Consider the following 21,606-nt stretch of genomic DNA (forward strand, 5'->3'; position numbering starts at 1 on the left):
TGTGCACATAGCCCAGACAGTTGAGTTAAATCCAGGCAAATTTACACAGCTGAACAGCAGACCTCATATTTGAGGAGCTTGCGTCACAATGCTCTGTCCTGGAAAATTGCTGACTTAGTTTTATTTCATTTTTTTACTTTTTCCTTCATAGCCCCAAGGTTCTCACATTGTTGAGCAATTTTACTAAAAGTACATATACTCTGGGTTCTAAACTGTGGATTCAACAGGTGGTCAGTTATGAATTAAGGTTGGACTCGTATGATAGAAGAACATTATTACATTACACAGTGAATTTTAAGTGAAATAATCTGTAAACAATTGTTGGAAAAATTACTAGTGTCATGCACAAAGTAGATGTCCTAACCTACTTTCCAAAACTATAGTTTGTTAAAACTTCTTATGGTTCCGCTAACTGAACCCCCCCCCATTCAGCATTCAGAAATTTAAAAAAAATGTTTGAAATATTTAACTTTCACACATTAACAAGTCCAATACAGCAAATGAAAGATAAACATCTTGTTAATCTACCCATAATGTCCGATTTTTTTAAATGTTTTACAGCAAAAACACAACATATATTTATGTTAGATCACCACCAAATCCAAAAACACACACAGCCATTACCATGCAATAATCTAAAACGGCGCTAAGACGTAAATATATTTCTCTGCCATGTTGGAGTCAACAGAAATACGAAATTACATCATAAATATTCCCTGACCTTTGATGATCTTTCATCAGAATGCAGTGCAAGGAGTCCTAGTTCCACAATAAATCGTTGTTTTGTGCCATAACGTCCATTACTAGTGTCCAATTAGCTGCATTTGCTACCACTTTCAGCTCACGTGCCCAAAAGCTGACACTGGTCCAGGCGAACTCAGACGAAAACTTCAAAAAAATATATTCCAGGTCGAATAAACTGGTCAAACTAAGTAGATAATCAATCTTCAGGATGTTATTTTCATATATATCCAATAACGTTCCAACCGGAGCATTCGTTTTCATCTGCAGTCAAATGGAATGCAGGTGATATCAACAGACAATTGCGCAACCAGGAAATGGCATTCTGCCAGGACAGTGACTCATTCCCCTCCCATTCGGTCGAAATTCACACAAGGATATTAATTCCACTTTCTACTGAATGCTGACAACTAGTGGAAGGCATAGGAAGTGCTGACAGATCCATATCTTGTTTGGAAGTGAATAGGCGATGACTTAAAATTAGACCCACCTTCAGAATTTCCACTTCCTGTTTGGAAGATTGCTTGCCCTATCAGTTCTGTTATACTCACAGACATAATTCAAACATTTTTAGAAACTTCAGAGTGTTTTCTATCCAATAGTAATAATAATATGCATATATTAGCAATCTAGAACAGAGTAGGATGCAGTTCACTATGGGCACGCAATTCATCCAAAGTGAAAATGCTGCCCCCTATCCCTAACAGGTTTTAACAAGAAATTTGTGGAGTGGTTGAAAAATGAGTTTTAATGACTCCAACCTAAGTGTATGTGAACTTCCAACTTCAACTGTATATATACAGTACCAGTCAAAAGTTTGGACACATCTACTCATTCAAGGGTTTTTCTATAGTTGTACTATTTTCTACATTGTAGAATAATGCCAAGAGTGTGCAAAGCTGTCATCAAAGCAAGTGTGGCTATTTTGAAGAACCTCAAATATAAAATATATTTTGATTTGTTTAACATTTTTTTGGTTACTACATGATTCCATATATGTTATAGTAAAAATAAAGAAAAACCCTGTAATGAGTAGGTGTCCAAACTTTTGACTGGTACTGTATATTTGCTTTCACTTTCACTTACTTAGCTTGCAAATGCAGCTAACTAGTTTAGCTTGCTCAAACAGAGAGGGATGTTATGTTACCTAGCTGGTTATGACTATCCAACATTTTGGTTTTATTAATTTATTGGCACCGGGGCCCGCCAGTGTAGCTGCTAAACTGCTTGCCAACTGTACACTGTACTGCATGATTTTAGCAGGTTTACTAACGTGCTAGTTCTAATAGCGATGCTGACATAACGTGACTTAATGTAGTGACAACGATGTAGGCTGTGTGTAGTGGTTATGATATGAAGGTTTGGCTTGGAAAGGTTTTCCCGCCAGGTCACAGTCAGCTGACGTGTTGTGCACTGAAGTCCACAAGCGAAGGGAAAAGGTGAGAGGAGGAGAGTGCATTGATGTGAGAAGGACTTATCCAGCAATTAAAGTGATTATGGTGTTTGTATGTGGCGTCCGTTTTCATGATGTGATTGCAAATCCAGTTTTAGTACATCTTTTCTATAAATGAGTTTCTTGTTTTGGGTCCCTTTCCTTTCGCTGCATGCAATGGGCACTCAGAACAGGAACAGAGTGTTCGTCTGGTCTGACATTCCCGATTGCTGACTCGTCAGTAAACATGGTCTGCCGCTGAACACATGCTGCTAATCACAATACAGTCTGGTCTCTAGGCTGTTTCCCAACACAGAGAAGAGAGCTAGTTGTGTTTTGAGGGAGTTTATTTTGTTCACTATTTTATAACCCTTGCCTGGCTTGTTCCTGTGAGGACTGTACATTGTACTGCTCTCATGTCACGGAGGAACACATTTTCACACCAAGCCTGTACTGTACTTGTATTTTTTTATTAGGATCCCCATAAGCTAACGCCGTAACGCTAGCTAATCTTTCACCAGTTAACAAGACATAACAAACAACCACAATCAAGACTTCAAACATTCAATAATTAGACAATACGGATAATTGAAATACCTGACAGGAAACATATTTAACATTCAGTTGATGCTTTCTATTCGCAGTCCAGTCATATGGTCTATCGCATATGGTCTATCGGCTCCATATAAAACTGTAGATTTAAGGAGATTTGTCCTTGGCCTGGGTTGTTGTAGCTGCCCTGAATTTGCCTGTCTGGTTTGGTGGTTTGGTGTTGCAAGAATGTACTAACTTGACTTGAAAATACTTTTTTTTTTTTTAAATATAACATTCTTAAAGAAAATCAGAAGACTAGATAGTAATTTGTATTTGACATGAAGCCATGAGGGATTCTGATGCATTTGCATAATATTAATAACTAACTTCCTGTAATCCATACTCTTTAACCAATCATCTGTCATTTGTGCCGAGGCCATACTCGTAGAATGCCCTTCTTTGTATGCATGCTGGAAACCCGTTATCAAATCCTTGATTTGTACAGATATAAAATTTACTTAACACAGGCAGCAAGCTTTTGGCACGACTATTAGGACCAGTAAATGCAAATGTTTTATCCTTAGGTAGTGGAATAACCTTTTGACTCTTTCCAGACTTCTGGGCACACTCCATTCATCAAGCACTTATTGCAAATATGAGCGATTGGGGTAGATATTTGGTTAGCTGTAACTCTAAGCAATTTGGCGTCAAGATTATCTGTACCAGGCGACTTGACATCCAAAAGAGACAACCGCATCCTTTCTACCTTCCCTTTCTACTTGATGACATTCAAACATGCATTGCCTCTCCTTCATGATATAATCTTTTATAAGGGTATATGACATGGAGCCATTAGTTGGAATCATAGCATTCCTCAACTTGTCCACTTTGCCTGTAAAATATTCATTAAAGTAGCATGCGATGTCATGTGGTTTTGTAATAAATATACCCTCGGATTCAATAAAAGAGGCGGACATGTTCGAATCCAACACATAATAGTGTTCAACGTTCTCTACAGCTTTTTCCCATCACTCTTTACTTCATAAATGTTGTTCTGATAGAATACCTTCTTTCCTTTGTTTAGCTTGGTCACAAGATTTCTTAATTTACAATAACTTTGCTTATCAAGCAGAGTGCCAGATTTATCTGTTACGCTTTTTGGCATCATAACGTTGAATCATTACATTTCTCAGCTCATCATCAGTCCATGGGGAACCCAAACCTAGTGATATTTCAGGATAATCCTCACTTCTAACCATTGCACATTCTTAATCTCATCCGCAAATGAGTCCTGATTGAACCCTGTGTAAGACCTGCGGTTGATTATTTTAGGGCCAGTATTTTAGTTTTCCTAGTGAGTGCAACCAAATTATGATCACTGCAACCTAGTGCCACTGATACAATGTTCAGCAATGTTAGTAAAAATGTGATCGATACAAGTTGATGATGTGATACCGGACCTATTAGTGAACATTCTGGTTGGTAATGTCATAATTTGGGTCATGTTACATACACTGGCAACAGAAATATGTTTCTTTCTCATTGGACAGTTGGTGTTAAAAAAATCTATTTTCATATCTCCCCAAAAATATATTTCCCTATTTTCATCAGATACCTTATCCAACATTTCGCAAATTACATCAAGATATTTCACATCAGCACTCGGTGGCCTATAGCAGCAACCAACTAGTACAGTTTTCAAATGTGGTCAATGCACCTCTAATCCATTCAACATTAAGTCCTTAGGTTGTTTTGCTGGAATATGACTCTTGATATTAACTGCAACTCGAACCCCCATATCTATCTGTCCCTCCTGAATAAATTGTACCATGTATAGAGATCTCAGCATCCTCAAAAGAAGAGTCCAAGTGAGTCTCTGATATTGCCAATACATGAATATTGTTTGACTGCACTAGACAGCATATTTCATTAATTTTGTTCCTTAAACTGCATATATTCAAGTGAGCAATAAACAAACCTTTCTTTGGTAGATTTACTGTACTAATTTGTCCAAACATGAATCAGCAGTTGGAATCTGAGAGAGAGATACTCAGTCAGTGTGTGTGTGTGAGGCTGAAATTACTTGTCTGTCTCTCCTCCTAACTCCATTGGAGGGAGGGTGAACAATCAGTTTGTCATACCTCAGATATACTATGTCACCTCATTCTCTTGCAGCCTTCATAGCTGGTATTAGTTCCTTTCTTCTTCGACGGACTGCATCTGAGAAATCCTCATTGATGAAGACAGCTTTTTCAAGGACTGCAAGTTATCCTTGAACCTGAGAAATGTCACTACAATTGGCCTGGGTCTGTCTCCATTGGCACCATCAGTGCCCCTTGGTTTCCCAGACCGGTGAGCATGTTCCAGCTCTACCTGTTGATCCAGTTGTAGCTCCTCAGAAAACAACTTTCAAACTTTGTCCTCTGATTCAGCCCATGTTTCTCTTTAGCTCTCCTGGATACCATCAATATTAAAGATGATTTCTCCTCAATTGTCCATCCAGGTAATCAGCCTTCTCAGACATGTTCTGGAGGTGTCACGCCCTGGTCTTAGTATTTTGTGTTTTCTTTATCTATTTGGTCAGGCCAGGGTGTGACATGGGTTTGTGTATGTGGTGTGTTTTCTCTTGGGTTTTTTTCACAGGTATTGGGATTGTAGCTTAGTGGGGTTTTCTAGGTTAGTCTATGGATGTCTGAGTCTATGGTTGCCTAGAGTGGTTCTCAATCAGAGGCAGGTGTTTATCGTTGTCTCTGATTGGGAACCATATTTAGGCAGCCATATTCTTTGAGTGTTTCGTGGGTGATTGTCCTTGTTCCTGTCTCTGTGATACTTTGCACCAGTATAGGCTGTTTCGGTTTTCATGTTACGTTTATTGTTTTTTTGTATTTGATTCGTGTTTACTTTATTTCATTAAACATGAATCGCCATAGCCACGCCGCATTTTGGTCCGACTCTCCTTCACCTATAGGAAACCGTTACAGGAGGCCCTCCCTGACTGTGGTGATTTCATTCCGCATAGAGGAACAGTTTCTGGAGAGTGTATCCTGTGTGGTCTTCAATACATCCACATCATTATGTGTGAACTGAAGGCTTGTTTTAATGTCTTGTACATCTTTAGGGAGACGAGTGTCCTCGTCTCCTGCCTGACGGGCAGAGCCCTGGAGTGGGCCAACGCAGTTTGGAATAGCCCAGACTCTGCTAGGGACCACTACCCAGAGTTCACCCGCCGTTTCCGGGCTGTGTTCGACCACCCTCCAGAAGGTGGACGGCTGTTCCACCTTAGGCAGGAGACGAGGAGAGCGCAGGACTTCGCGCTGGAGTTCCGGACCTTGGCCGCTGGGGCGGGGTGGAATGACAGGGCCCTGATGGACCACTACCAGTGCAGCCTCCTGGAGGACGTCCTCACGGTGCTAGCTTGTCGGGACGCCACGCTCTCCCTCGATGAGCTCATAGACATGTCAATCCGACTGGACAATCTGCTAGCTGCCTGCGGGCGTTCAGAAAGGGCCCTGTCAGTTCCACCTTCTGGCCCTCCCGCTCCCATACCTATGGAGTTTGGGAGGGCTGCATCGAGGGGGACCAGGAGGAGGAGGCTCCTGGGGTGACCGAGAAGTGTTCTGCCTGCCCTCTCGACTCCCAGACGAGTCCCTCCTGCACCGGTCAGAAGTGTCCTCTCCGACCACAGCTGGTGCAGGAGGAGCTCGTCTGGGAGTCGAGAGGGCAGGCAGAACACTTCTCGGTCACCCCAGGTGAGTCAGCACCAAACTCACCCAGAGCTCCCTGTTGGTCACATGTTTTTATTAATTTATTTTTCTGAGTTTTCTCCCTCTCTCCAGCATAAGGCGCTAGTTGATTCAGGCGCAGCTGGGAACTTTATGGATCGCGGACTCGCCAGTAGGTTGGGGATTCCGCGGGTGCCAATAGATCCACCCTTCCCCGTGCTCTCCCTAGATAGCCGACCGTTAGGGTCAGGGCTGGTCAGGGAGGTCACGGTTCCACTGGACATGGTAACGCAGGGGGATCATAGGGAATGGATTAGTCTCTTCCTTATCGATTCACCTGCGTTTCCAGTGGTGCTGGGGGTTCCCTGGCTGGCTAGTCACAATCCCAGGATTTCATGGAAACAGGGGGCTCTCCAGGGGTGGTCAGAGGAGTGTTCAGGTAGGTGTATAGGAGTTTCCATCGGTGCCACATTGGTGGAGAGTTCGGACCAGGTTTACACTGTGCGCATTCCCTCAGAATATGCCAATTTGGCTATCGCCTTCTGTAAGAAGAGGGCGACCAAATTACCACGTCATCAACGGGGGGATTGCGCGATAAACCAGGTAAACGCTGCACTTCCAAGGAGTCACGTGTACACATTGTCACAGGAGGATATGTTGGCTATGGAGACATATGTCACAGAATCTCTGGGACAGGGGTACATTCGGCCCTCCACATCACCCGTCTCCTCAAGTTTATTTTTTTGTGGAAAAAAAAGGAGGGAGGTCTGCGTCCTTGCATTGATTATCGAGGTCTCAATTCCATCACAGTGGGGTTTAGTTTCCCGCTACCTCTCATCTCTACAAAGGTAGAATCATTTCACGGAGCGCGTTTCATGAAACTGGACCTCAGGAGCGCGTATAATCTGGTGCGTATTCGGGAGGGAGATGAGTGGAAAACCGTGTTTAGTACCACGTCATGCCGTATGGGTTAAAGAATGCTCCAGCCGTCTTTCAATCCTTTGTAGACGAGATTGTCTCAAGGGCAGGGTGTGGTGGTGTATATTGATGATATCCTGATCTATTCCCCCACACACGCTGCGCATGTGTCTCTGGTGCGCAAGGTACTTGGGCGACAGCTGGAGCATGACCTGTACGTTAAGGCTGAGAAATGTGTGTTCTCCAAACGAGGCGTTTCCTTCCTGGGTTATCACATTTCCACCTCAGGGGTGGTGATGGAGTGTGACCGCGTTAAGGCCGTGTGTAATTGGCTGACTCCGCCCACGGTAAAGGAGGTGCAGCGGTTTTTAGGGTTTGCCAATTACTTCCCGGAGGTTTATCTGGGGTTTTATCCGTGCTATCACAGCGCTCGGGTATGCCACCGAAGCTCCGCCCCTGCGCTTCCTTTTCGAAGAAGCTCGGTCTGGCGGAGCGAAACTATGATGTGGGGGACCGGGAGTTGTTAGCTGTGGTAAAGGCCCTGAAGGTGTGGAGACACTGGCTTGAGGGGGACAAGCACCCTTTCCTCTCACCTGGACTGACACCCGTAATCTGGAGTATATCCGGGCATCGAGACTGAATGCTCGTCAGGCAAGGTGGGCCATGTTTTTCACCAGATTTAGGTTCATTATCTCGTATAGACCAGGTTCCCTCAACACGAAGGCCGACGCGCTGTCCCGTCTCTATGACACCGAGGATCGGCTCAGGGGAACACTACGATCCTGTTCGTTGTGGATCGGTTTTTGAAGTCCTGCCATCTCCTCCCATTGCCCTTTCTCCCTTATCACCCCGAGAGTGATAAGGTGGAGGTGGGAGAGTGAACCAGGAGGTGGGTAGGTTTCTGCAGTCGTATTGCCAGGACCGGCCAGGAAAATGGGCGAGGTACGTCCCATGGGCGGAGGTGGCTCAGAACTCACTCCGCCACTCCTCCATGTACATGTCACCTTTTCAATGCGTTTTGGGCTACCAGCCGGTCCTGGCACTGTGGCATCAGAGTCAGACCGAGGCTCCTGCAGTGGAGGAATGGGTGCAGCGCTCTAAGGAGACGTGGAGGGCCATCCAGGAATCCCTTAAGCAAGCTGGTGGACGGCAGAAGAGGAGCGCTGACCGCCACCGCAGTGAGGCCCCCGTGTTCGCACCGGGAGACAGGTTCTGGCTCTCGACCCGAAACCTGCCCCTCCGCCTGCCCTTCCGGAAGCTGGGACTGCAGTGTGTGGGGCCATTTAAAGTCCTGAGGAGGATAAACGAGGTGTACTATCGTATTAAACCCTCGTTTCATGTGTCTCTCCTCAGTCTGGTGGTAGCTGGTCCCCTGCAGGAAGGTGAGGTGCCGGAGGTCTCTCCGCCCCCTCTGGACATCGAGGGGTCCCCGGCGTACACAGTACGTGCTGTTCTGGACTCTGGACGCTGGGTGAGGGGCCTGCAGTACCTCGTAGACTGGGAGGGGTACGGGCCGGAGGAGAGATGCTGGGTACCGGTGGGGAACATCTTGGATCTGTCACTACTGAGGGATTTCCATCGCCTCAATCTGGATTGCCCTGCGCCTCGCCCTCTGGGTCGCCCTCGAGGCCGGTGTTGGCGCGCTGCGGAAGGTACTGTCACGACTCCCACCGAAGGTGGCTCCTCTTCCTGTTCGGGCGGCCCTCGGCGGTCGTCGTCACCGGTCTACTAGCTGCCACCGATCCCCTTTTCCTTTATGGTTAGTTTTGTCTTATTGGGTACACCTGTTTCTTGTTTAGGTTTTGGTTAGGGCTATTTAAGCCGGTTATGCCTGCCTGCTTTTGTGCGGGCTTGTTCCTCTGTTCATTTTTGTGGGTATGCTATTTTCTTGTTTTCTCCAGACTGTTTGGGTCCTGTTTCTGGGCCGGTCATTTGTATGCGTCCGGTGTTTTGGCGTGACCGTTTTTTGTGCCGGAATAAACACCATTGTCCTTTACCCTCTGCTCTCTGCTGCTTGACCCTCTGCGCTCTACTCCTAGAAGTGCGCACCCACTACTCCTAGAAGTGCGTAACATTTAGTTTGGTCGTCCGGTTTGTTGGTCAAAAACGTTCTGCTTCTCCAAGAGTTCACATACCTGCCCAGCAGAGATGTGATCCTCTTCTTTTTTCAGAGGCATGATAGTAATGATAGTAGGATGAGCCCGCTATTCACTCCGTGAAATTAGAGAAGCCAGCAGTAGAAAACCGAGAAGTACGGTCCTAGCCACAAGGGCCAACTGCTTAGCGGTGCTTGGTATCCTGCAATAGTAGCCCAGGTTGCCTAGCTTGATAACTAGCAGCTAGGCTAGCTGCTTTGCCAATGTATTACCACCTTATTTGAGCTAGGATCCCGGGACATATATCAGTGGTCCCAGCGTTAACGCTAACTGCATCCCAGGATCCAGATATGAATAAGAAAACTGTTGTAAACTATTTTTAGATAACTGGTTAGTTTGTTGTTAAAGTAAAAGAAACCGAGTCTCTAGTCTTGTACTGGCGTGTTGATGAGAATGAGAGTACATAAACACAGTACTACATGCAGTGAAGCTGCCCACCTATTGTTTTATCTTCATGAATAAAAGTACCAAAAATGGATTGAGGGCAGATTCCCTCAGTCAAATTATTATTTGAAGAGTTGGAGGAACATCAACCTACCCCAACAGTGACAGACAAACATTTAATTTCAGGGCATGAAACAACAAGCCTAACAACAATAACCTCAGGGAAGCAATGGTCCTCAAAGGAGTCCTGTAATATCATGATTAAAGAGAACTGGCAACTGAAAGCTGAGAAGGCGTAAGTTGTGCCATTTTAGAATTTATTTTTTTGCCTTCTGGAATGTTATGTTTGGCTTCTCATACAAAGCGGTTCACCTGGCAATTAGAATAAAGGAAACTCCACTGTCCTCTGCCAATACCTGCTCTTGTTGACTTCCTTCAACCTGGTCAGAGCTGTAGCCTTCCCACTCTTTGTGGGCCCTATAGTAAACAATGATATTTGTTTTTGGTTATGTTCTGTAATACATATATTTCAACACAAAATATATTTTGTACATGACTGCTTAGTCAATTTGGCATGTGTTTTCATGTTACCAAGGCAAATTAGTTTTATACCAAGCCTAGACGCGTTATCATTGCCCTAGTACAGCCTCAGACAATTAATAATCTCCTCATATTGTGTTAAGCAGCCTTTTGATATTAGACCACAGGCATTCTGTGTCATCATAACTAAATACATAAACAGTTATAAAGACAGACACCCTCTCAGCAACTAAGCAACAATAATACATATGCATCTACTAAGTAGGCTAATGAATGAATTCTGCATGTATTAAGCATTAACATGCATTTTATGAGTTGACGTATATTATATCATATATCACCTGGTCATATCAAGGTGAAGCAGCTAAACTTCTCTCTCTCTCTCTCTCTCTATATATATATACACACATACACACACAGTTGGGCAAAAAAGTATTTAGTCAGCCACCAATTGTGCAAGTTCTCCCACTTAAAAAGACGAGAGAGGCCTGTAATTTTCAGCATAGGTACACTTCAACAATGACAGACAAAATGAGAAAATAAATTCCAGAAAATCACATTGTAGGATTTTTAATGAATTAATTTGCAAATTATGGAGGAAAATAAGTATTTGGTCACCTACAAACAAGCAAAATTTCTGGCTCTCACAGACCTGTAACTTCTTCTTTTAAGAGGCTCCTCTGTCCTCCACTCGTTACCTGTATTAATGGCACCTGTATCTACTTGTTATCAGTATAAAAGACACCTGTCCAAAACCTCAAACAGTCACACTCCAAACTCCACTATGGCTAAGACCAAAGAGCTGTCATAGGACACCAGAAACAAAATTGTAGACCTGCACCAGGCTGGGAAGACTGAATCTGCAATAGGTAAGCAGCTTGGTTTGAAGAAATCAACTGTGGGAGCAATTATTAGGAAATGGAAGACATACAAGACCACTGATAATCTCCCTCGATCTGGGGCTCCACGCAAGATCTCACCCTGTGGGGTCAAAATGATCACAAGAACGGTGAGCAAAAATCCCAGAACCACACGGGGGGACCTAGTGAATGACCTGAAGAGAGCTGGGACCAAAGTAACAAAGCCTACCATCAGTAACACTGATGGCTGACTAAATACTTTTTTGCCCCACTGTATATATACACTGAACTAAAATATAAACGCAACATGTAAAGTGTTGGACCCATGTTTCATGAGCTGAAATAAAAGATCCCAGAAATGTTCTGTACGCACAAAAAGCTTATTTCTCTCAAATTTTGTGCACATATTTGTTTACATCCCTGTTAGTGAGCATTTCTTTTTTGCCAAGATAATCCATCTACTGGTTAGGTGTGGCATATCAAGAAACTGATTAAACAGCATGATCTTTACACAGGTGCACTTTGTGCTGGTGACAATAAAAGTCCACTCTAAAATGTGCAGTTTTGTCACTCAACACAATGCCACAGATGTCTCAGGTTTTGAGGGAAAGTACAATTGACATTCTGACTGCAGGAATGTCCACCATAGCTGTTGCTAGAGAATTTAATGTTCATTTCTCTACCATAAGCTGCATCCAACATCGTTTTAGAGAATTTGGCAGTATGTCTAACCAGCCTCACAACCGCAGACCACGTGCAACCACACCAGCCCAGGACCTCCACATCCAGCCTTATCACCTGTGGGATCGTCTGAGACCAGCCACTTAGCCAGCTGATGAAACGGTGGGTTTGCACAACCTAAACATTTCTGCACAAACGGCCAGAAACCGTTTCAGGGAAGCTCATCTGCATCCTCTTCATCTTCACCTGGGTCTTGACCTGACTGCAGTACGGTGTCGTAACCGACATCAGAGGGAAAATTCTCATCTTCGATTGCTACCAGCACACTGGATAATTGTGCTCTTCACCGGATACTGACGGTTTTTCTGATCCACAACCCTACTTTTCTTTTTGAAGGTTTCTGTAACCAACAGATGCATGTCTGTATTCCATAGATCAATGAATTTATTTCAATTGATTGATTCCCTTATATCAGTGTAGAATAAACCTACTAGTACTTGCCTCAGTGGCACTGATATGATAGCCTGTTGCTTAGTGTTATAGCCCCATCCCAAGGTCTCTTTATGAAAGAACATTCTATTTATTTATTTTTTGCAAATGTTTAGTAAAAAATATAATGGTAATTAAATAATTAATTAAATTGAGCCGCACATACATTTTTTTATGGTAATTACATTACATTATTTGAAGACTGGAATATGTGGTTTATCACCAGGGGAATTAACTGTGGTGGTGTGCTAGTACAGTAGCGTTATTGAATGAAAAACACTCACTCGTCGTTCTCTTGCCCGCACATGATTTGGGTAAACCCGTTCATGGAATCAGGAAGTAATATTTTGCAGCTGTTCCCCTGGTGAGAAACTTTCCTGTACTGGGGCAGTCGAAGCTTTTGTTTTGTATCCGCAAATATAGGCTATTAGAGTTACACACTGGAAAATATAATATTCGTGGACGGGAGCCTATTTTTTGGTGTAAGTCTTTTTAGTGTGCCTTTTTATTCTCTGAAAGTACCGGGAAGACTTGAATTTGACACCTTGGTTTAGGTAGGGTAAGTAGAATGGATGTTCCTCACCTGACAGAAGATGAAATGGCAGATATTAAAAAGGAGGTAAGTTGCCTATTTGTCTGACTAACAATTCAACTGTCAGGGAGTCTGTTTTACAATGATGATTTGCCAGAATGTTGTTCACTTATAGAGATGAGAACTTTAAATGTAGAAATGCGCAAAATGAAGAAGTGAAAGTAACGAACTTATGCCGCACCCTAGCAGGGCCGACCAAACCAGGGCACTAGGGGGTCCCAGAGTCCAAATGTTTTATTTTTTAGGAAGTCAGGGTCTCAACTTAATGTTGAGAGATATCATATCAGAACACACAACATGCAATTTCGAAATTTGGTAGTTCATTAGAAATGTTCATATTGTTAATTCAGTCACATACAGTCAAATCAATTAGCCCATGTCAGCTAACATGTTAGTGTAATCATGGCCAAATTACTGACGGGCCCTGACCTCCAGTGGGCCTCCATAGATTTTGTTAGTCACTCTCACTACTTTAGGGCTCCCAAAGCCTTCCCACTGGGCACAGATGACAGTTCAATGTCTGGATTTGATTTACATTTGGTTGAGTTGTCAACTAACATGAATTCAATGTGAAATCAACAAAAAAATGTCACCATGTCATTGGATTTAGGTTAAAAGTTGGGTGAAGAAAATATGAAATTTCAAATGAAATCAGTTTTCCATGATGATTCAACATCTTCACATATCTTTTTGGTTGAAATTACGTGGAAACAATAATGGTGAATGACTTAATACATATTTTAATACTGGCAATCAGAATGTGTTCTTAGGTGTCAAGTTATATGGCGACGATTGGATAATGTTTTAAGTGTAATTACTTTCTGTCACGCCCTGGTCTTAGTATTTTGTGTTTTCTTTATTTATTTGGGCAGGCCAGGGTGTGACATGGGTTTTGGTATGTTTTTTTCATAGGTATTGGGATTGTGGCTTAGTGGGGTTTTCTAGCTTAGTCTATGGCTGTTTGAAGTGGTTCTCAATCAGAGGCAGGTGTTTATCGTTGTCTCTGATTGGGAATCATATTTAGGCAGCCATATTCTTTGAGTGTGTTGTGGGTGATTGTCCTTGTTTCTGTCTCTGTGTTACTTTGCACCAGTATAGGCTGTTTCGGTTTTCGTGTTACGGTTCTTGTATTGATTCGTGTTTCCTTGTTTTATTAAACATGAATTTAAATAGCCACGCTGCATTTTGGTCCGACTCTCCTTCACCTTAAGAAAGCCATTACACTTTCAAAAAAGTATTATTTCAAGACCCTAAAAAAGAGATTGTTTACCTTTTATAATTCTAAATAAACAATGTATATTTGTCCGGCCTGTGGCACCCATGCTCTATAGGCTACCCAATTTTTACAGTAGCCTATATGTGTGTATTGTGTAAATATAACTAACCCCTTTCTCATAATGATCAACAAAGGCATACCCTTCCTCTAATTACTCTTTGTCCAGACATGTTTACCTGTCCTTCAGTACAGTTACAGTATTGCCATCAGCAGTCTGTCCCCTCGTCACACACACTTGATAAAACACATATTAACAAATTATGTCCCTATATAACATACAGATTGTCCAGAACCCAACCCACAACACAAAACACCCACAGTTTCCATCTGGCTCATCTCTGTCCAGGTCCTAACGAGGCTGCGACCGTACCTCTGTGACAAGATCCGGGTTGACCGCCATTTTGACTACCTGCGCTCGCGCAAGATCCTTACGCGGGACGACACAGAGGAGATCAGCTGCAGGAGCACGCAGAGTAAACGGACAGGCATGCTGCTGGACTACCTGGCTGAGAACCCTCGGGGGCTGGACGCCCTGGTCGAGTCCATCCAGCAAGGACGTACCCTCAACTTCATCATCACCAAGATCACTGATGAGGTGCAGAAAGTGAAGAATGAGAGGATAGAGGCTTTCAGAGGTATGTTGTGTGTCTGTGTGTTGTTTTTTTATAATTTGTTTGAATTCATATAATGAAAGTACTGCAGTGAACCACAGTAATCTTGCATGAGACCTGAATATTTGTGTTAGCTCCCTAAGCTAATAGGCTTTAGCTCAGTGTGCTAACACTGTCTTAGAATCATTATCATGACCATCTCCCTTGGGTCCTCTACAGCAGGGGCATCCAGTTCCTCCTCGGGCTTCCTGCCAACCCAGGACACATCCAGAGCCGCTAAAGACCTGTCCAGGACGCTGTCATGTGAGACCAACCTGGCATCCACCATGCCATACAACGGAGAAGGGTGCCCGTCCACCTCTGATGCCCTAAGATCGTTCAACCTGCCTGCTGCCTCCAGCCAAGGGAAGGAGGTGTCATCAACCATGGGAGGAGATAGCATGGTTGCGTCTTCATCCCAGGCCTCGTCCAAACTGCCCAGGCCTGGAGACCCAGGAGCTCCCCACCTGCCACAGGAGGCCTTATCTAACATGGATGCTGGACCACACAGGAGCACAGCGATCAGCGGAGGGGACACCAACTTCCAGCCCCTGAGGTCACGCTCCATCCCCCCCACTTCCACATCATACAGGGACCTCTCGCCTCGGCCCCCACCGAAATCTTACTGAGGATCGCCCCTTGCCCTGGAATGTCTCCCACATCATTACTCATCACAAACATTCACACTTCAATTTTATTGTTTGTAGCAGTTTGTGTTTTCTCAAGGGTTTTAGTTCAGTGATACATCAAACAAATAGCAACTCGTAAAGTATATTCTATGCCTTACATAATACTCTGGATTATTAGAAAGCTGGACACGCTTATTTCGAATTCAATGAAGAAACCATACAAGTAACTACTTACTAATCATGTCTCAATCATAAGCTGTACCTTCATGAATTTTACTCTGCTCCTATCAAGTCATCTTTCATAAGATGCCCCTACCCACAGAGAGACAGATTGAGATAGCTACACGTTATCCTGAACTTGGACTAAAGTTGTAGGTCATCATTCTCCATCAACACTACTGCACATATATTTTGCTATGAATTATGGGCGTCTGAGTTCTTCATGAGAGACTGGCATCAACATGCCACACCATGAATTATGGGGATGTGAGTTCTTCATGAGAGACTGGCATCAACATGCCACACCATGGCAGCTACAGTAGAGCTGTTTCCTTGTAAGGAGCTCAGAGCATCAGAAGACAACTTCTCTGTACTGACACATAACACTGGAATTAATGGTTCAGCATATGCTTTATGGTACACAAACTGTAGCCACAAACTTTGGTAGACCTACGCTGAAATGGTTCATGTTTTTACTCTAGACTAAAGTATTGTTATACTGTAGATACATTTTCTTGTTGTGAAAGGGCATGAATGTGTAATGTAGTACAACGGTGTTACTTATTATTCAGAAAGTGAACTTTAATACCTGCTATTTTGATAATTGATATACCAGTACTTTTTATATTTGAAATCTTGAAAATGTAGGCCTTCTATAAATAAATCAAATGAATATGAGACACAGGAGACATTTCCTGTAAAATGTGTGATTCATTAATGTTTGTTAAAGATGGCTCACAGGAATACATTCTATCCTTATTTTCTGAAGTTTCATTGTGATTTTATGACAATTAGATTAGGCAATTACATGCATGAAACTTAAGCTGATCAGTAACATAGGCCTACTGTATTAGAAAACAGGTAAATCTCAGAATGCCGCTTGAGAATGACAGTCACAGTGATTGAGTGTCTCCTTCCCTGTTCTGTCCAATGTTGACAGAAGAAATGAGATTTGTCACATGTTAAAAAGCTGCTCTGTATAGCATAAGCAAGTGCTTCTCTGGAATACAGGTAAGTAATAAACCGTCGCCATTCCAATTATGTAAAAAGAAATTGAGTAGGCTTAACCTATCAAAGTGTTACGATGATGATGTTTATTATTACAGCTGCTTCCCCAATCAAAAGCCCTGTATTAACACGGAGGTTGGCGCTAAACTAAAGGATAGGGCTACGTAAACAGGGCTATCAAATTTATTTATATAGCCCTTCATACATCAGCTGATATCTCAAAGTGCTGTACAGAAACCCAGCCTAAAACCCCTAACAACAAGCAATGCAGGTGTAGAAGCACGGCTATTGCAGACAACCTTGAGGCTACGGCTCAAGACAAGAACAAGTACAAGAAGTACGACAATGACCTCTGCAGAGTCATCAAATAAGCAAAAGGACAATATAGGAATAATGTGGGATCATATTACACAGGCTCAAATTGTATTAGTCGCATACACATATTTAGTAGATGTTATTTCTGTCACACCCTGATCTGTTTCACCTGTCTTTGTGCTTGTCTCCACCCCCCTCCAGGTGTCACTCATTATCCCCAGTGTCTTTATACCTGTGTTCTCTGTCACCAGTTCGTTTTGCTCGTCAAGCCTAACAGCGTTTTTCCCCTTGCTCCTGTCCGTTTCTAGTTGACCTGGTTTTGACCTTTTTGCCTGCACTGATCCTGAGTATGCCTGCCGTTTCTGTACCTTGTCACACCACCCTGAATTATTGACCTCTGCCTACCCTGAACCCGACACTGCCTGCCGTTCTGTACCTCTTGGACTCTTTCCTGTTGCGAAATCTTGTGTTCCTCGCTCCAACTGTGTAGTAATATCTAACAATACCTGGAGGACAATGCATATATGTAAACAACAGCTGGTGCACGATATCTAAGGAAGTCTCAAGGTTTTGCTCACCTGAGGTAAAGTATCTCATGATAAGCTGTCAACCACACCATCTACCAAGAGAGTTTTCATCTTGTAATGTTCGTCATAAGATAGATCAGACCAATTTGCAGCGTGGTAAGTGTCCATAATTTAATAAGAAAAACTGAACACTACAAAATAACAATGTGAAACAAAGAAACAGTCCTGTGTGGCACGAACACAAACACAGAAAAAAAACACCCACAACTCAAAAGTGAAACCAGGCTACCTAATTAAGATTCTCAATCAGGGACAACGATTGACAGCTGCCTCTGATTGAGAACCATACTAGGCCGAACACAGAAATCCCAAATTATAGAAAAACGAACATAGACAACCCACCCAACTCACACCCTGACCATACTAAAACAAAGATATAATAACAGAACTAAGGTCAGAACGTGACACATCTGTATTTTTTGTAGCTGTCTACATACCACCACAGATCGATGCTGGCACTAATACCGCACTCAATGAGCTGTATTCCGCCATAAGCAAACAGGGAAATTCTCAGGCGGCGCTCCTACTGGCCGGGGACTTAATGCAGGGAAACTTAAATCTGTTTAAGCAAATTTCTATCAGGATGTTAAATGTGCAACCAGGGGGAAAAAAACTCTAGACCACCTTTACTCTACACACAGAGACGCATACTAAGCTGTCCCTTGCCCTCCATTTTTGCAAATCCGGACATAATTCTATCCTCATGATTAAAGCAGGAAGCACCAGTGACTCTGTCAATAAAAATGTGGTCAGATGAAGCAGATGCTAAGCTACAGGAATGGTTTGCTAGCACAGACTGGAATATGTTCCGGGATTCTTCCTATGGCATTGAGGAGTACACCACATCAGTCAATGGCTTCATCAATAAGTGCACCGAGGACGTCATCCCTGCAGTGACCGTATGTACATACCCCAACCAGAAGCCAAGGATTACAGGTAACATTCGCACTGAGCTAAAGGCTAGAGCTGCCGCTTTCAAGGAGAGGGACTCTAACCTGGAACCTTATAAGAAATCCTGCTATTCCCGCCGGCGAACCATCAAACAGGCAAAGTGTCAATACAGGACTAAGATCGAATCGTACTACACCAGCTCCGACACTCGCCGGATGTGGCAGGGCTTGCAAACCATTACATACTAGAACGGGAAGCACAGCCGAGAGCATCCCAGTGACACGAGCCTACCAGACGAGCTAAAATACTTCTATGCTCGCTTCGAGGCAAATAACACTGAAACATGCATGAGAGTACCAGCTGTTCCGGACGACTGTGTGATGACGCTATCCGCAGCCGATGTGAGTAAGACCTTTTAACAGGTCAACATTCAGAAGGCCGCAGGGCCAAACGGATTACCAGGACCTGTACTGCGAGCATGCGCTGACCAGCTGGCAAGTGTCTTCACTGACATTTTCAAACTCTCCCTGTCTGAGTCTGTAATACCAACATGTTTTAAGCAGACCACCACAGTCCCTGTGCCCAAGAACACTAAGGTAACCTGCCTAAATGACTACCGACCCATAGCACTCAAGTCTGTAGCCATGAACTGCTTTGAAAGGTTGGTCATGGCTCACATCAACCGCCATAACAGATCCACAGATGATGCAATCTCTATTGCACTCCACACTGCCCTTTCCCACCTGGACAAAAGTAACACCTATGTGAGAATGCTGTTCATGACTCAAGCTCAGCGTTCAACACTATTGTCCCGTCCAAGCTATTCACAAATCTTAGGACCCTGGACTGAACACTTCCCTCTGCAACGATCCTGGACTTCCTGATAGGCCAACCCTAGGTGGTGAGGGTAGACAACATCCCCTCCGCCACGCTGACCCTCAACACACAAGGGTGTGTGTTTATTCCCCTCCTGTACTCCCTGTTCACCCATGACTGCGTGGCCACGCACGACTCCAACTCCATTGTCAAGTTTGCTGACAACAAGACAGTGTTAGGCCTGATCACCGGCGACGATGAGACCGCCTACACACTCTTTATTTTTTGCACTGTCTCTATGCACACTCACAGGGCCCTACACACTACACACACTGATACTCCAACACACATACAAAAAGTCACGCAATCATTTGCTCACACACATATAATATCCACATACATTTATACTGACTCTATACTCTATGTGTCGGGGGGCTAGGGTCAGTTTGTTATATCTGGAGTACTTCTCCTGTCCTATTCGGTGTCCTGTGTGAATTTAAGTGTGCTCTCTCTAATTCTCTCTTTCTCTTTCTTTCTTTCTCTCTCTCGGAGGACCTGTGCCCTTGGATCATGCCTCAGGACTACCTGACCTGATGATTCCTTGCTGTCCCCAGTCCACCTGGACATGCTGCTGCTCCAGTTTCAACTGTTCTGCCTTATTATTATTGGACCATGCTGGTCATTTATGAACATTTGAACATCTTGGCCATGTCTGTTATAATCTCCACCTGGCACAGCCAGAAGAGGACTGGACACCCTACATAGCCTGGTTCCTCTCTAAGTTTCTTCCTAGGTTTTGGCCTTTCTAGGGAGTTTTTCCTAGCCACCGTGCTTCTACACCTGCATTGCTTGCTGTTTGGGGTTTTAGGCTGGGTTTCTGTACAGCACTTTGAGATATCAGCTGATGTACGAAGGGCTATATAAATAAATTTGATTTGATTTACACACACCCACTCCCATACAATATTCATATGCGCTGCTGCTACTCTGTTTATCATATATCCTGATGCCTTGTCACCATACCCTTATACATATCTACCTCTATTGATCCAGTATCCCTGCTCATTGTAAATATGATACTGGAACTGACCTTGTATATAGTATGCTTACTTACTTTAACCTGTTCTTCTTATTCTTATTTTTTATATCTTGTGTGTTTTTGTTCTACCTTGTTATTTTTAGTACTACATTGTTATTGATTACTGCATTGTTGGGGTTAAAGCTTGCAAGAAAGGCATTTCACTGTACTTGTGCATGTGAAAAACAAAATAATAAAACTGTGAGGAGATAAAGTGGGGTTTCACTATTATGGAAGTTCCTAGAATGAGCATGTGTAAATATATATATTTTTTAATTCAAATAAAATCTGAAATGGTTTGTGTTATGCAGAATTAATTTATGTATCTATTTCATGTTTGTTTTCCTCGGCTTCTTTTGGATTGAGTAACGAGATGATGGAGACCTTCAAAGAGGAAAACCTGATGGTGTTTAAACACCTCTTCTTGAAAGAACATAAGGATCAGCCCGTGGACAGATATGCCATGTACACCAAAACAGATGTATATGACCACCTCTATTGCATCATCAATTGCGTAATGTAGACTTAAAATTCCCTAAAGTCAGTGAAGTATTTCCCACTGTTCATTGACTGCCCGTGTAGATTCATTGTCTCCTGCAGATTACAGTGCAGTATTTAAAGCACACTGTAGTTTATTCACCGATGTGTCATCTACATCAATTACACAGTCATGTGGGACCTATCAAACAGTAGAGCAAGGTGTTGTTTATAGTGAAACTGTAATATTTGCACACAGAGGCAGTTTGGAAGTCTGTGGTAAGTGTTGCAACCGAGGACAGATTTCAGCACTCGGCAGTCCCGTTCTGTGAGTTTGTGTGGCCTACCACTTCGCAGCTGAGCTGCTGTTGCTCCTAGATGTTTCTATTTCAGAATAACAACACTTACAGTTCACAGGGGCAGCTCAAGCAGAGCAGAAATTAAATGAACACAACATAGTATGTTTCCTCATTTGCATCACTTATACAAATCTGGCCAAGAACATGTTTGTAAATGTTGAGTTGAGTTTATATTATTTATTTATTTTTTATTATTAATGAGATTAATGAGACAGTGCACATTAAACAACATTTCATGTAAAAATGACAATT

At 43.2% G+C, this 21,606-nt stretch overlaps 1 protein-coding gene across 1 annotated transcript; it reads left to right on the forward strand.

Moving 5' to 3' along the window:
* The first annotated feature begins 12,764 nt into the window (after window positions 1-12,764).
* bcl10 (BCL10 immune signaling adaptor) lies at window positions 12,765-16,510 on the forward strand. Its single transcript, XM_064933798.1, has 3 exons — window positions 12,765-13,076; window positions 14,672-14,960; window positions 15,156-16,510. Exons 1-3 carry the CDS (start codon window positions 13,026-13,028, stop codon window positions 15,602-15,604), a joined length of 789 nt encoding a protein of 262 aa, XP_064789870.1. The 5' UTR covers window positions 12,765-13,025; the 3' UTR covers window positions 15,605-16,510.
* The last annotated feature ends 5,096 nt before the right edge of the window (window positions 16,511-21,606 follow it).

The sequence above is a fragment of the Oncorhynchus masou genome, chromosome 3 (genome assembly GCF_036934945.1).
Source record: "Oncorhynchus masou masou isolate Uvic2021 chromosome 3, UVic_Omas_1.1, whole genome shotgun sequence".
NCBI lineage: Eukaryota > Metazoa > Chordata > Actinopteri > Salmoniformes > Salmonidae > Oncorhynchus > Oncorhynchus masou.